Source organism: Scyliorhinus torazame, chromosome 18 (genome assembly GCF_047496885.1).
Source record: "Scyliorhinus torazame isolate Kashiwa2021f chromosome 18, sScyTor2.1, whole genome shotgun sequence".
NCBI lineage: Eukaryota > Metazoa > Chordata > Chondrichthyes > Carcharhiniformes > Scyliorhinidae > Scyliorhinus > Scyliorhinus torazame.
In genome coordinates, this window is record NC_092724.1 from 110283333 (window position 1) to 110300479 (window position 17147).

Below are 17147 nucleotides of genomic sequence, written 5' to 3' on the forward strand. Positions count from 1 at the left end.
CGGAAGGGCATTCGGTATACCCACCCGGTATCACCCCTCCTCCAATGGACTAGCAGAAAGGGCAGTCCAGTCGTTTCAAAAGGGGGGTGAAAAAGCATTCAATGTTTTTAGTTATCACACGAGCTGCACGTGACAACGGGAGTCATCCCTGCGGACTTTGATGGACCGAAGGTTCAGGACTCGGATGATTCTGACCTTTCAGAGTCTCAACAACAAAGTAGAAGGCAACAGGAGATGCAGAAGAGGCCCCATGGCCTGATGGCGTTGGAGTGGGTGTTTCAAACCAGGGATGTCATCTATGCTCGCAATTTTGGTGTTAGAACATTATGGCTCCTGTTAGGTCAACTGAATTCTCTGAAGTCAGATGGACCAGAAATGTTAACTCGGGGCGCGTTTCTCCGAGCCTCCGTGCCAAAATCGCGCTTGGCGTGGGGACGGAGAATGGGCGTCAGACCCACAATCAAGTCCGATGCCGCTCTCGTGATTCTCCGGCCCCTGGAAAATCGTCGCCAATCGGGCGTGCGCGGTTGACACAGCGCCAGTCGAGACCATTGGAAGAGGCCCCTGCAGCGATTCTCCAGAATTAGTGAAGGAATAACCTATGACCTAGTCTTCACAAATCTACCTGGGACAGCTAGAACAGGAGGAGCCCCTGAAGCTCCAATCACCCACCCTGCTTTACTATGGGTGGCCACATCTTCTGGTGTCTATGTCGAGCCCTCTGAAATTCCCTCCCTGTACTCTTGGGCTATCCCACTGCACTCTCTCCTTTAAAGCTGTCCTTAAAACACACATCTCTTTGAGCAAGCTTCTGGTTACTCCACTGAGTACATCATTGACATTTACATTTATCTTGATTTCTGTGGAGCACCTTGGGACATTTTTCAAAGTTGATAGCAGCATATAAATTCAAGTTACTGTTGGTGTTGTTCACACTCCAGTTAAATTCCTAAGAGTGTGGGAGTAAAATCTCTCTGTGGAAGTGAAGGGGGAAAAAAGTAATATCATGCAGTTAACAGAAAAATAGGAATATTTTTTTGAGAAGAGTAAAGGTTATTTGCATCATATTGGGGGAGCTTGTCAGAGCGTTGGCAAAGAGTCATCCCGACTCGAATCATTAGCTCCCTTTTCTCTCCATAGATGCCGTCAGATCTGAGATTGTCTAGTATTTTGTTTATTTTTGTGAAAGCAATATTCACGGTGTGTCACAAAAGAATGAATTAGTACTCTTGGAGGTACTATGCAGCAATGGCCGAGGGTTTAAAACAGCCAGTAACCACCAAAATAAATGGGCCACTATCAGTATTGTGACTGGAAAACCTAGGCCAATATGTAAACTTTTATAAAACAGGCACATTTAAAATCATTATAAATTATACTCCTTTCCAGAAAGATTTTTTTTCCAAACAAAGTGTTTTAATTACAAAACATTATGGATAATTGACTCAGAAATCTTTGTCTGCCATACTGTTAACATTTCTACCAACATCATCTTTGGCTTTATTCCCTTAGAATTATACTACGTAGTGTTTTTTTTTGTTTTTGTTCAAAACAAACTGTTATCCCACAAGGAAAATTATATTTACAAATCACTGAAGTAATATTAATTCACGACAGTTAACAACCACCAGAGCAACTTGAAAAATGGATTAACATACAAATTCTCGATAATCTTTTTCAGCATATGATTTTTACATTAAAAATTGAAGGTTATTGTAAGTGTCTGCATGTTGTCAAGGCAAACCATATTCCTAGAAATAGATCCTTCAACTGTTGGCAGGATCCAACTGACTGCAATATTTAAGAATGTTTTAAACAACATATAATATAGAATACACTGCAGTTAAAATTCCAACTCCCAGTATCACTTTAAACACATGCTTAATTCGTCCAAATTACCTAAAACAATCAGAGAAAGTTCAACTGTGTGGCTCACACAAAAATGTACATAGTTTTGACAGAGCTGTCATGAAACAAACTCTCGTCCCGACCTCAATTGAAACATTCACAACAGGGAAACTAAAATCCCTGTGACTACCATGTCTTGCACAATTACTGTTTAAATTAGCAGCATCATTTCTCACTCCCTTGTGCAAACTTTGAACCTACAGTTTATGGGCCCTTTGCAAACATCATTGTCGAAGAAGTTCTCTCACTGGAACAGCTGAGACATCGGCTTGTCATGGCTGCATCAATAGTGATTTCAATTTTCACATTTAGATTTAGCTAAGAGATTTTGCAGCTGTTTCGACTGCAGCTCTGTGTTGGACTTTGGGAAGGACGAATGATCTTGGATTTCTTCAGACTGTATTGCTTGCTCCCATTAGCAGTGAGAGAGTAGGAACGCCCATGCATCATCCTGGCATTCAGTCCATTGGCCATTGAAAAAGACTTAAGATGACTCTTTAAGGTAACAGGAAGGGGCAGTTTGTCCACTAGATGTACAGGTGTGCATGAAACAATGGCTCGGCAACAGAGATCCTGCAGGCTCAGCACTGCAAAAAAAAACATCAGTTAGAAAAATTATTCATCTTGGAATAGTACGGCGATATACATTCACACACAGGGACCCATTCTCTGCAAACTGAAGAAATATGTGTCTTTCCTCTTTTTTGAAGGAGCTTGGGGAGCTTTAGTTTCCCTGTGTTTTCCCTGCCAATGCCTCATCCAGAGTTACTTTGCGAACTAAATAGCACCATTTTCTTCTTGGTGTTTTAATTGTTTGAAATATGGCATTCTTGCATTTGTCTCGATGAGTACAAGATGAAAAGCTTCAACAACATTTAAATTACTCATTTATTGGAGGAGAATTCAAAGGTTTGAATTTTCAGGTCCTGTTCAGGGAGGGAATGGAAGTGGATGGGCACTGACCGGTGATGTGCCAGTTTTCCACCCCACTCCCAGTGTTGGCTGTTTTTGTCAAGGCAGGTCTGGAGCTGGCAGGGCTAGCCATCCCTTACAAGACTGGGATTTTTCTAATCAACCTACAGTTTTCCAACTCTTGGGGTGAGAGTGGTGGGCACATTTCAATGGCTTGTAGGTGAGCTGGTCACTGGGCAGTGCTCCAGGTAGGCCCAGGAGGCCCACTCTGCCAACCAGTATGCTGCTGGAACGAAAGGCAGGACTGTAGAGGGATTCCCATCACCTCCACAGCGGGGCCTGGTTGATGTATCCGTTCTCTATGTAAAGTTTTGAGAAGGTTGGTGAAAGAGTACCTCCATGTTGAATCACTCTTCAGTTACTTAGCCTTGACCGCAACCTGCTCCTCCTCCCAAGATTGATGGCCTCTGATTGGCCCTTCGGCTAGAGAGCCCACCTGACACCCTTAAAAAGGACAGGGAACTTGTCCCCAAGTTAATTACAGGGCGCCTCTGTGAAAATTCCAAAGAGTGACGGGTCTCTCCCAGGGATCGATTTGGAACTCAGAAACCTTTTCATTGTTGACAGCAGAATGAATAATGCAAGTCTTCAAATTGGATGGATTGTTTATTGCCCTAACCATATGAACATCTACCATAAAATAGGGAAAAAATGTTCCTGGATGATAATGGTCAGCTCGAAAACTAACTGCAATTTGTCATAGAATTAACAGTGCAGAAGGAGGCCATTCGGCCCATCGAGTCTGCACCGGCTCTTGGAAAGAGCACCCCACCCAAGGTCAACACCTCCACCCTATCCCCATAACCCAGTAACCCCACCCAACACGAAGGGCAATCTTTGGACACTAAGGGCAATTTATCATTGCCAATCCACCTAACCCGCACATCTTTGGACTGTGGGAGGAAACCGGAGCACCCGGAGGAAACCCACGCACACACGGGGAGGATGTGCAGACTCCGCACAGACAGTGACCCAAGCTGGAATCGAACCTGGTACCCTGGAGCTGTGAAGCAATTGTGCTATCCACAATGCTACCGTGCTGCCCATTCTGTAGTTTAAACATGTAAAATGACAACGTACGGTGTGTACTTCATTAGGACCTATACCAGGTGGTGACAGTACATTGTACATTCCAAAGCTAGGGGGCGGGATTCTCCAATAATGAGGCTATGTCCCCACGCCAATGTCAAAACGCGGACGTTTCACTCTGGACTTTCCTTCTGGCCTTGGACTTCTGGTCGGGAGTCCACGCATGCGCACGGCAGTGGCCGCCCCGTGGGACATGGCGGACTCACACCGCAGAGCAGCACTAGTATCGTAGCCCCCCCCCCCAGATCTCGCGCTGCGGATCGGTGCCGCCCGATCGCTGCCCCGGCTGTCCATGAGGCACCCCCCGGTGAAGGATCCCCCCCGCCCCCCACCAGGGTGGCTGTGGACTGAGTCGGAACTTGGAGAATCGCGTGGGGGCCTCTGTCAATGGCCCCCTACCCGCGCCGTGTAGACTGCGCGCGATTCGCGGTGATTTTACGGGGACCAGAGCGGCGTTACGCCGGATTTCGGCGCCAACGCCCATTCTCCGCCCCTGCACTGATCGCGATTTCGGCACGGGGGCTCGGAGAATCCCGCCCAGGATTCCTGTTGAGTAGAGTAAACTTCAATCTGACATTTTGGACTGATCGACAGCATAGCTAATGCCTCAATATTCTCTACCCTGTAGTAAGTCCTTTACATCAAGGTCTGATCATTCATGCCACATCTATCAAGACTGAACATTTTTGAGAAAATCAGATCAGAATTAAATTGCTGGATAAGTTAACCCGCACATTGCTGACTCCCTTCAAGATTATGAGTAACATGGGCAGTATCTTCTTGTGTCCCCTCCTTGGGAGAGTGTTAACATAGAAAACATAGAAAAATACAGCACAGAACAGGCCCTTCGGCCCACGGTGTTGTGCTGAACCTTTGTCCTAAAGTCCACTAAAATTGTTTATAATAAATACTAAATGAATCCCATGGCTTTTGTAGATTGCAGTCTTATATACCTGTGATGGACTTTCCAAAAAGTACTCAATTAGTACAAATGATTAAATGGATCAATAATAAAAATATTAGGCAAAATTCTCTGTTTGCGAGACTATGTTCTCCCGCCGGAGATGAAATACACCTGATATGCGCTTCCAGCAGGAGCGCAAATGAGGAAGCGATTCCCAATTCTTCACCATGCTGTCAATTTCCAGCTGACCATTTTAAAATCACTCAAGCATGAAGGGAGGTGATTGAAAAACACTTAGTTCTGTTTGAAGTGGTCAAGGTACTGTCAATCCAAGCTTGATATTTATAAACATTGCATGTGGCTGTGTGACAGCTGTCAATCACAGCCTAATAAAATCAATATCAAAGATAAGTGAATGAATGGCTTGCAGCTCAAAGATCGGAGGGGTTTAAACACAGCTGACAGGTTTTCTCTTTCCAGGAACTGACACATGGTGCTTCCTCTGTCTGAGCCAGCAGGTGTATTGCCCAGGTGCCTGTGTCTGGACTGCTCTCTAGCTTCCAGACAGGGGTCTCTCTTCTGGGGAGCTTCCTGACAGGGGTCTCTTTTCTGGGGGGTCTGCAGGGGGGGAATCCCTTTACTTAGGGAATCTCCAAGGGGGTGGGGGGGGCGCATGTGCTCCCTTCAAGAGTTACCCCCTTCGTCCACTGTCTCAAGGCCACGCTTGTTAATAGCTGTAGTAATTTTCGCCCATTTGATTCGTGGCCCAGAAGACGGGAGAATCTCACCGACCCAGAGAATATGGTGCCTGGCCCGCTAAGGGGATGCAAATCAAGACTCATTTGCATCCTCCAGCTGGCAAGAGGAATGAACCACAATCCTGCCACCAGCGGGGAGGGGCAGGAACATCGGAAACGGATTGGCTGTCAGGCACAAGGCGAAGAATGTCCCGCATTGTTTTAAAATCCCGATTTTCATTTATAATGCTGTCAGTTACTAATTGTCGACACACTGACTGGTAAGCAGAAATAGGACAGGAGTTATTAGCTGTGCAAGGTGGTGGGAAATTCCGGTCCCGCGCCAACACACAGGATTCCTGGCGGTGAGGGGTGCTGTCAACGGGAACCCGTCGACAGTGATGGGACCTGTAGATCTCGCTGGCGGGCCATCCATAATGTAAGAGATGTTAACAAATTTACATAAAAAGCTCTTAATAAAAGTATAACATGACAGGTCTTGTAGGGGTCAAGTGAAACAGAGATAAAAAGGAACAAGATTGAGAGGGGTGGGGAAGGGAGAAGCGCTGGGGGAAAAAATTGAGTCAAAGTGATTTTGAGAATCGCAACTGAGAGAATAGAGAAATGGAAACGTAGAGATAACCAGTGCTGGAGAGACAAACAAATGAGGCCACAGTTGGAGAAAAGGAAGACCAGGATCATGAATTTGCTGATTGAGCCACTAGGAAGCTAGTGAAGCTTGGCAAAGACAGGGAAAGAAAAGAGTACTTGTGTGAGGAAGGGATCCTAGCTGCAATGCTTTGAAGATTGTGGAGGACACAAGCCAGTAAGAGTAGCTTTGAATAAGTTATATCTCGAGATGATAAAAGTACAGCCTACTGAGGATTATGGGATAGAGGTAGCTGCTCCTATATATGCGAAAGAATGTAATCTTGGCAACGTCTTGAATGTGGAAAATAAAAATTTAGATAGTAAGGATCTACTCCTCTAGAGCTTTAGATCATGATGACAGACACGAGATTGAAGGAGTCGAGATCATAGCTTTATAAGAACTGAAAGATGCCAAAGAAGAAATGTGGACTCATCTTGTTCTTAAAATGCCGATTATACACACAACAGCTTCTAATTAATTCACAAGTGAATTTTCAATAATATTTCTTTCGCTACTTGATACTTTACCTCGATATTCTCCGCTGAAATACAAGGCTGCATTTCAGCTTCAGAAATATTAAATTCAGAATGCAAGATATATTTCAGTGCAACTGTTCCAAGCGCCACCATTTTTTTTTAAAAAGAAAAAGGAACAGAGGAAATAGCTAATACCAGATGAAGCAAGAACAGACTGTTACAGTCTGAGCATCTAAGGAGACAATGGAAGAAAAAGAAAACTCACGGTTACCTTCAATTTCCAGAATAATCCTCCAGTAGTTAACAATTTCAGCCAAATTGAGCAAGAGGTTACTGGAAGCATCAGCGGAGCAATAAAAGAAAATGAGGGTTTCAAAAGGAGGGGCATCTAGGATGGATCAAAAGAATTGCTCATCTTCAAATATGCTCTCAGAGCCAGCATAGCTTTGTAACAATGGGATGATGAGCAAGCAAGACAAGCCATAGTCGGCAGGATGAAAATTGGACAAATCGTAATCCAGAGGCAGTGAAGTGAGTTATTGTTGTTGGTGGGATCAAGGAGGAGAGAAAACAGGCAATATTGCATAAGTACAAATAAGCCGTCTTGAAAGTGATTATGAAGTCTGAAGTATAATTGTGAATCAATAGACCCCCAATGTCTAGCCCAAGTGTGCACCCAGGAGAGGGGTGGAATTTATGATACAGACATCTGGAAGTTGGTACTTTCTATCCCACCATGTACTGAATTCAGCTTGCAATAGACACAAATATCAAAGAAAAAAAATCACAACTTTCCTGTATTTATGTTCACATTTTAGTTTCATTTCAGTGCCAAACTTCCAAAGATACTACAATTTTTGAGAGAAAGATACATTCCTCAGATTTAAGAAAATAAAAACTTTACCTCGGTTTGGTCTCCAGAGCCTGTCCATTCCATGCCGCATTAGCACAATCCTTGCCAGTTCTGTGAATGACTCAATGATGTTAAAGTTGCACAAAGGGCTAACTTCAAAGAACGTCATGCCTTGCCGTTCAGCATAAGCCTGAGCCTGTTCGGTTGACACCTGCCGCTTAAAGGCCAAGTGAAGACGATTCCCAACCAGGATCTTAGGCACACCTGGGGCATGCTGAGGGAAGGAATAAAATAGAAATGTACAATTTCAGACGAACCAGGAACTGTGTTGCAGTCGTTATTTTAAAGGACAGAAATTCAGAAGTATGGGCAAATAATCCAAAAATGTGAGTTTAAATCCCTACACAGCAGCTGGTGAATTTAAATTCAATTAATTAAATAAGTCTGGAATCATAAGCTAGCATCCGTCATGGTGTCATTAAAAACCCACCTGGAGGGCAGACGGTGGCGCAGTGGTAGTTATGCTGTTTCATGGCGCCGAGTTCCCGGGTTCAATCCCGGCTCTGGGTCACTGTCCGTGTGCAGTTTGCACATCCTCCCCGTGTTTGGGTGGGTTTCGCCCCCACAACCCAAAGATGTACAGGTTAGGTGGATTGAACACGCTAAATTGCCCCTTAATTGGAAAAAATGAATTGGGTACCCTAAATTTATAAAAGAAACCCCACTTGGTTCCTTTAGAGAACAAGATTTGCTATTTTTATCCTATCTAGCCTATTTGTGAATCTAGAGGCACAGCAATGTGGTTTACTCGGGTTAGATCACTACTAGTCAGCTCTCCGGGAAAGCAGCCTATGGTCTTCTGGGTCAATGGCGACTTTATCTTTACCGTTATCCTCTGAAATGAATAACAAGCTATTTGGTTGCACAAAGCCACTACAACAATGTATAACAATGAAACCAGACGTCTACCCCGCATTGGCCAAGATAATAGGATTAGACATGAAGATTCTTCTCAGCAACATCTGGGTCTTGTGCCAAAATTGGGAGAGCTGTATCCGTTGACTATTCAAGTAATGAGCTCATCCTTACTGATCTACTGTCACAGATGGACTTGCCCATGACCATAATGGCAGGAGTGACCAAGGCACAGTCCTCGTGTCTTCACTCCATCATGTGGCATCGCAACTAATAATAATAATCCCTTATTGTCACAAGTAGGCTTCAATGAAGTTATTGTGAAAACCCCTAGTAGCTACATTCCGGCGCCTGTTCGGGGAGGCCGGTACAGGAATTGAACCCACGCTGCTGGCATTATTATACATTGTGGTGTGGAAGTTTACAAGAATGAAACCAGAAATACTTGGTATACGTACAGGAAAGAGTGACAAGTTGAGCCTCCTTTCTTTTGAAAAAAGATGGCTGAAGAGTAAATTAATAGAAGGTCTTTAACTGGATGGATCGAATGGCCCCTTCTGCACTGGTGGGATTTTATGGATTCTAAGTTAGTCCATCAATAAGAAATCAAATTTTGTTTTCATTCATTCCTGAAATGTTGGCGTCACTGGCGAGGCCACATTTATTATCCATCCCTAACTGCCCTCGAACATAGTGTCCTGCTAGGCCATTTTAGAGGGTATTTAGGAATCCACATTGCTCTGGATCTGGAGTCACATGTAGGCCACATCAGGTAAGGGTGGCAGATTTCCTTCCCGAAATACACGAGTGGGTTTTTACAACAATGAACAATGGTTTCATGCTCATCATAGGACTTTTAAAATTCCAGATTTTTATTGAATTCAAATTTCCCCATCTGCTGTGGGGGAATTTGATACCGGGTCCGACGAGCATTACCCTGGGTCTCTGGATCACCAGTGCAGTGACAATACCACTATACAACCACCTTCCCTATATGTAATAGGGAATTCAGAAGGAACCTCTTCATCTAAAGATTGGTGAGAATGTGGAACAGGTTACCTCAGGGAGTGGGTGAAGTGAATAGTACAGTGTAGATTAATTTAAAGTGAAGCTAGACAAGCATATATGAGGAAGATGGAAAGAGAGAGTTACACGATTATAATTAGATGAGGAAAGATGAGAGAAGACTTGAGTGGAGCATTAACACCGGTTGGACTGGTTAGGCTGAATGGGGTGCACTTTGTGGAAAGCTCGAAGGTATCCTGCTTCCACTGCCAGTCAAACAATTGGATTTCTACGAGATCAGCTTCCTGTTAGTTAGTCTCCAGAACACAGCCAAGAAAATGCTGATCATGAAACATTAGCAACCGTGTTCTACCACTACATGTACCAGAATCCTTGCACTGCTTCAACAAAAGCAATTTTGTTTTTATTCATTCATTCAAAAAAAAATGTTTATTCAAATTTGCCAACAAAACTTTTAACAAACCCCCCCCCCCCCATAACACAAAGAAAGAAACACAAACACAACAGTCAAAAATTATACAAAACGGATACATTGGGTTTCCCCCATATACAGTAACCCCCCCATATAACATTCAAAGGTACCCATAGGGAATTTTTATTCATTCATGTGACATGGGCATCAAGGCCAGCGTTTATTGCTATTCCCTAGTTGTACTTGAAAAGTGATGGTGATCTAGGAACTACTGCAGCCTGTGTGAAGGTATTTTCATAGTACTGTTAGGGAAGGAGTTCCAGAAGCTTACAATATTGCTGAAAAAAAACAGAGACATGTCAAAGCTTTTTGTCTTGCACTCATCAGGACACTAGATTTGGAATGTGCTTTACCTCGTCTATCTCCTTGATCCACCTGTCGATACCATCAAATGACCAGCGGTTTGTAATGTCGTAAACCAAGATCACACCCTACGAATTTCAAGGAAAATAATGCATAAATCCAACTGTTTACCAAATATCTTGCAACTCATCCAAGAAACATTTTCTGAAAAGACACCCTTCTACTTACCTTTTCGGCTATCAGAGACTATTTCTGTGATTCTATCCTCTCACTTAAAAGTGTACTTCATCCCTTCCTTCACAGTTTTTGTTTCCCCCCAGTGCATTACTCCTTTTTTCTGGCTTTAATTTTCCACGTTTCTATTATTGCTTGTTAATTGCATTTATTTTTATTTATTTCTTTGTCAATATCTTTGTGCCGTTGTTCACTTTTTAAAAATATTCAATCTTGGGGTATTGGTGTCACTGGCAAGGCCAGCATTCGTTGCCCATACCCAATTGTCCATAAGAATGTTGTGGTGAGCCACCTTCTTGAACTGCTGCAGATCCTCTGATGTAGGTGCTGTTCGAAGGGAGTTCCAGCATTTTCATCCAGCAACATTAAAGGAAATAATTCTACGCCAGGATGGTGTGAGGCTTGGAGGGAAACTTGAAAGTGGTGATGTTCCGATATGCCTGTTGCACTTGTCTTCCTTACTAATAAAGGAAGGTTGAGGGTTTGGAAGGTGATGTCAAAAGACGCTTGGCAAGTTGCTGCAGTGCTTCTTCTGTATGGTGCACACTGCTGCTCCATCCCGCAATGGATAAGCATTTGCCCCAGCACTTCCAGCCTCAGCCCTCAACTCCGATGCCTCCAGGCACCTTAGCACCCTTTACTAGGTCATCACGACTAGTTTACATTTTAGAAAGCCAGTAGTGAGTTTTGCTGACGTGGCATCACGCTGCTTGGGGGGGGGGCCTCTATATTGGAAATTAGTTTAAATTCCTGTGTTCCCATATTTTTATGCATTGTACCATACGTTGCATGCCTTTTGGTCCCTCGGGTTACCCCATCTCTGGATCTGTAAAGATTTAATCACCTGCTAATGGTCGCATTCCTAGCATTGTTTGGCATCTTTGAATTTGTCTATATATGTGTTTCTGGAACAGACCTCTTCATTCACCTGAGGAAGGAGCAGCGCTCCGAAAGCTAGTGACATCAAAACAAACCTGTTGGACTTTAACCTGGTGTTGTAAGACTTCGTACTGTGCTCACCCCAGTCCAACGCCGGCATCTCCACACTATGTACCCTAGTAATCGACTCCTCCACCCTGGGAAAAATCTTCTGACTATCCACTCTGCCCATGCCCCTCATAATTTTGTAGACTTCTATCAGGTCGCCCCTCAATCTCTGTTCTTCCAGTGACAACAAACCGAGTTTGTCCAACCGCTCCTCATAGTTAATGCCCTCCATACCAGGCAACATCCTGTTAAATCTCTTCTGTATCCTCTCCAAAGCCTCCACATCCTTCTGGTTGTGTGGCGATCAGAATGAACACTATACTCCAGGTGTGGTCCAACTAAGTTTCTGTACCTGCCAATTTTTATATTCAATGCCCTGGCCGATGAAGATGCGGTGATATGCATCATTGTAAATACATAAGGGGTTAACGTAAATACACTAGGACTAAATAAACACCAGAGGGAGCACCAGAGACATCATAACACAGACATTCAACCAACAGGTCAGTAAGATAGGACACGACCAATGGGCAGTCAAGACATACTCAGAGGTGATGCTACCACAAGGGGGCTACCCATATAAAAGGACAGGGCACACATGCTCTTTCTTTTTCCATAGGCGACACTCAGAGAGACAGGGGCAGATCAGGAAGCATCACACCCACGCATGGATTAGAGCAGACTGGTTAGTTAGATGGAGTTACTATAGTTAGATTAGCAGGAGAGTCGAACCCAAGTAGGAGAATTGTTAACTGTTCAATAAACAGGGCAGTACGGTGGCGCAGTGGGTTAGCCCTGTTGCCTCACGGCGCCGAAGTCCCAGGTTCAATACCGGCTCTGGGTCACTGTCCGTGTGGAGTTTGCACATTCTCCCCGTGTTTGCATGTTTCGGTTTTGCCCCCACAACCCAAAGATGTGCAGGGTAGGTGGATTGAACATGCAAAATTGCCCCTTAATTGGAAAAAAATGAATTGGGTACACTAAATTTATAAAAAATTTAAAAAACTGTTCAATAAATGTGTTAAACCTATCTCCAAGTGTGAACCTTTCTTTGTCAGAGTATACATCAAGGAAGCAGCTTATGCTATGTGAAGAAGCATAACACAACAGAAGGGAAGCATTAACTCGGGGTCAATGTCCGTGAGGAGTTTGCACATGCTCCCTGTGTTTACGTTGGTTACACGCACACACACGCACGCACAATGACCAGGTCATTTATTTTTCTAATGCTGCTTGAGAGAAACTATTGGCCAGAAAAGCAAAATTACTCCTCTGTTGTTATTCAAAAAGTGCCATGGGATCTTTTACATCTACTGGAAGGGAAGATGGGGCCTTGATTTAACATTTTGTCCAAATGAGAGCATCTCCGATGGTCCAACACTTCCTCCAGAGAGAGATTTTAACCCACAGCTTTCTGACTCAAAGACAAGAATGGTACCACTAAGCGAAGGTTGACATCCTCTATATCAATTTGCCATCTTTAGTCTGGAAAAACAGAATGTTTGCACCAGAGGACAATAAAAAGTACTTTAAAACAGAACATGCGCCATATGATGAACATGCGCAATCTGACCAACTATTGTTTTAATACTTCAAATATGTTATCTTTAGCAATTTTGAGCACTTCTTGAGTACACAAATATATTAGACCTTCAGCACTTTCGCCTAAATTAAATGAGACAGCCCCAACTAGGGTATCTCATCGCTTTCCTCTGGAGTTAGCCCAGGCAATTACAAAATAAAATTGAGGCACCTATATAGGAGAAACAATAAATAAAATAATTCTCACTGCATACATCATGACATAATTCCACGCCTTTGACAAATCTCCTCTGCTATCAGTACAGGGAACCAGTATAATGTAAAATACATTCTCTTACCACCCACATCCTTGTTGCTAAAGATGGAAAATTGAAAACACGCCTGAATTATTGTGCAGCGACTAGGTGGGAACGCAGCAGGCACATATGTGAGCGTATTGAGTGATAATGAAATTGGATGTGCGACAACAAGACATAATACACTTAGTCATAAACAAAATCTTGTATTTACATAGCAACTTTAATGCCGTGAAACTTTAAAAGATGCTTCACTTTAGTTTTAAAGACAAATTTTGACCTGGAACTAAATGAAAAGATTTGTAAGGTCACCAAAAGCTCAATCGGCGAGAGAGATTTTAAAGGAACTTAAAAAGATGAGAACTAGAGTGATAGAGAGTTGTAGGGAGGGAATTCCAGAGATTATGACCAAGGCAGAAAATTGGAGCAATGAAAATCAGGGATGTGCAAGGGGCCAGAATTGGGATTAATTTGGATCTCACATCCAATTACCGTGGGGTGTTTTATACTTAATTGGCCAAGACGACAGAGTCTACAGTGATTAGCACTGTCGCTTCAGTGCCAGGGACCCGGGTTCGAATCCTGTCTTGGGACACTGTGGTCCAAACCAGGGCCTGGTGTGGTTAGCTCTCCCAGCAAGAACTGTACTGGGAGCGATATGCTGCTTTGAGCAGAACTCTGCAAATAATTTAATAAATTAATGTTCATTTACCACCGGCTTCCACAAGTTTCTAAATTTATATTCCCCTTAATTTATCAGGCAGAGACCCACACAGCGCAAGTACATACTGGATAACTTAAGGGCATTCCAGTCATTTGGCAACCCTAGATGTGTCACATAAATAATGTCATCACTCAAACTTTAAAACACACTTTTATGAAAAAACAAAGTAACATTTTTGTCCCGAGTGTTTTGACAGTTGATTTGCATGCACATTTGCATAATTACTCTTCATAGGACCGGCACAACAACCTTTTTTGAATTGATGGTATATTTCTCAGAAATGACTATCTGCTCTTCTATCTTCCATTTCAAAATTATTTATTTATCTAATGTTTGTGGATGTCTAGAAGCACATTCTTTAGATAAAATACTGTCCTCAGGTTTGGCTTGTAAAAACATGTTAAAGAATACATATTTCAGTTCAAAATAGTGTTTCTCTTTACCTGGGCACCTCGAGAGTAGGAACGGAAGATGGTGCAGAACCTGCCCTGCCCAGATGTATCCCTGAAGATAAAATTAAACAGCAAAACATGAAATATTCTACAGTTTGGAAACAATACCGAAACCAAAAGAAAGAACATTGCCATCATCAGAAAAAAAACCAGAATTACATGCAGACTTTTCAAGGACAAAATTGCAAGTGCATGACGGTTCAATGCAAGATGGCTGCAGCATCCTGATCTCAATACTTTTGGACTGATGAAAGCATTTTGACAATGGTTATGAAAGATTTTCCATTTCAAAATTGAAGTATTGTGGGGACTGCAGGACTGCATGAAATAATTGGGACCAGTTTTCCCAGTCTTTGCTAACAATTTAAATTAAAAAATTTAACATATAAAAGCATGCTCTGGGGACTTCCGGGTGCGGCGATGACCAGCTGAGTCGCACGTTTCGGCAGCTCCCGGTGAAACGGACTTTTGGGCTCTTGATAGGAGCCCCAACGGCAATTTTGACGGCTAAAAACACCGTGCGGTAAACCAGAAGGGAATCCCCCCTGGATACGGATGAAAAAAGGAGGAGAAAGTGGCTGGATTGCAGTGGATCCTTTAGAACAGCGGCAAGGAAGGCAAGCAAAAACCAAGATGGCGTCGGAAGGTGGCAGTTTAACATGGGGCCCTGAACAACAAGAGTTCTCGAAATGCTGTGTGGAAGAGCTCAAAAAGGAAATGAAGAAAGAGCTGTTGGCCCCGATACTACAGGCGATCGAAGGGCTAAAGGAGGAACAAAAGACCCAGGAGCGGGAGCTTCGGGTCGTGAAGGCAAAGGCAGCCGAGAATGAGGACGACATACAGGGCCTGGTGGTGAAGACGGAGACGCATGAGGCACATCAGAAACGATGTGTGGAAAGGTTGGAGGCACTGGAGAACAACGCAAGGAGGAACAACCTGAGGATTCTTGGTCTTCCTGAAGGTGCGGAGGGAGCGGACGTCGGGGCATATGTGAGCACGATGCTGCACTCGTTAATGGGAGCGGAGGCCCCGGCGGGTCCGTTGGAGGTGGAGGGAGCATACCGAGTGATGGCGCGAGGACCGAGAGCAGGAGAAATTCCCAGAGCCATAGTGGTGAGATTCCTCCGTTTTAAGGACAGAGAAATGGTCCTTAGATGGGCAAAGAAAACTCGGAGCAGTAAATGGGAGAACGCGGTGATCCGCGTTTATCAAGACTGGAGTGCGGAGGTGGCGAGAAGGAGGGCGAGCTTTAATCGGGCCAAGGCGGTGCTTCATAAAAAGAAGATAAAATTTGGAATGCTGCAACCGGCAAGACTGTGGGTCACATATCGAGGGAGGCACCACTCCTTTGAGACGGCGGATGAAGCGTGGACTTTTATTGTGGAAGAAAAACTGGAATGAGCGGGTTATTAAAAAGAACGTTTGAACAAAGTGGTGGGGCGAATGTGGGGGGCGAAGAGGGGGGTTATAAAGGGGGGAAAGAGGAGTTTTATGTACTAATCCTGCGATGTGGTAACTTTTCTCTCTTCCACAGGTGGTGATGGGGGAGGAGGGGAGGTGGAGGAGATGGGGCGTTGGCCATTGGGGGCTGGGCCAAGGGAGAAGCGCGGGCTTGGTTCCCGCGCTATGATAATCATGGCGGGAATAGAGAAGCAGGAAGGAGGGGGCGTCGCACGGTGCGAGCCGAGGTCACGGGGGGAAGCCGAGGTCGGCCAGAGTTTGCTGACTTCTGGGAGCAACATGGGGGGAGCAATTACGCTAGCGGGGGATCTAGCGGGGGGGGTGGGAGGGGGGGAATTACTGGGTTGCTGCTGCTGGGGAGAGGGGGGAGCTGGTATGGGAGGGGATGGGCGGGGGGGGGGCACCGCCTGGGGGAGATACAGCTGCGTGGGAACCGGGTGAGGAGCTGGAAAAAGGGGATGGCTAATCGACAGGGGGGGTTGGGGGGGGGGGGGGGGGGTAGGAAGCCCCCCAACCCGGCTGATCACGTGGAACGTGAGAGGGCTGAACGGGCCGATAAAGAGGGCACGGGTACTCGCACACCTTAAGAAACTTAAGGCAGATGTGGTTATGTTACAGGAAACGCACCTGAAACTGATAGACCAGGTTAGGCTACGCAAAGGATGGGTGGGGCAGGTGTTCCATTCGGGGCTAGATGCGAAAAACAGAGGGGTGGCTATATTAGTGGGGAAGCGGGTAATGTTCGAGGCAAAGACTATAGTGGCGGATAACGGGGGCAGATACGTGATGGTGAGTGGCAAACTACAGGGGGAGACGGTGGTTTTGGTAAACGTATATGCCCCGAACTGGGATGATGCCAATTTTATGAGGCGGATGCTAGGACGCATTCCGGACCTAGAGATGGGAAAGCTGATAATGGGGGGAGATTTTAATACGGTGTTGGAACCAGGGCTGGATAGGTCGAAGTCCAGGACTGGAAGGAGGCCGGCAGCAGCCAAGGTACTTAAAGATTTGATGGAGCAGATGGGAGGTGTAGACCCGTGGAGATTAAGCAGACCTAGGAGTAAGGAGTTCTCGTTTTTCTCCTATGTCCATAAAGTCTACTCGCGAATAGACTTTTTTGTGCTGGGAAGGGCGTTGATCC

General features: G+C 44.7%; 1 protein-coding gene across 1 annotated transcript in view; it reads right to left on the reverse strand.

Moving 5' to 3' along the window:
- Positions 1–1394: 1394 nt before the first annotated feature.
- LOC140395413 (ras-related protein Rab-40B) overlaps positions 1395–17147 on the reverse strand; it is an 82243-nt gene continuing 66490 nt past the window's right edge. The window contains exons 3-6 of the mRNA XM_072483137.1: positions 14534–14594; positions 10358–10435; positions 7643–7865; positions 1395–2495 (exon numbers count right to left, since the gene is read on the reverse strand). Coding sequence (XP_072339238.1) covers positions 2227–2495; positions 7643–7865; positions 10358–10435; positions 14534–14594 — 631 coding nt within the window. The 3' untranslated portion in view covers positions 1395–2226. The remainder of the gene's footprint in view (positions 2496–7642; positions 7866–10357; positions 10436–14533; positions 14595–17147) is intronic.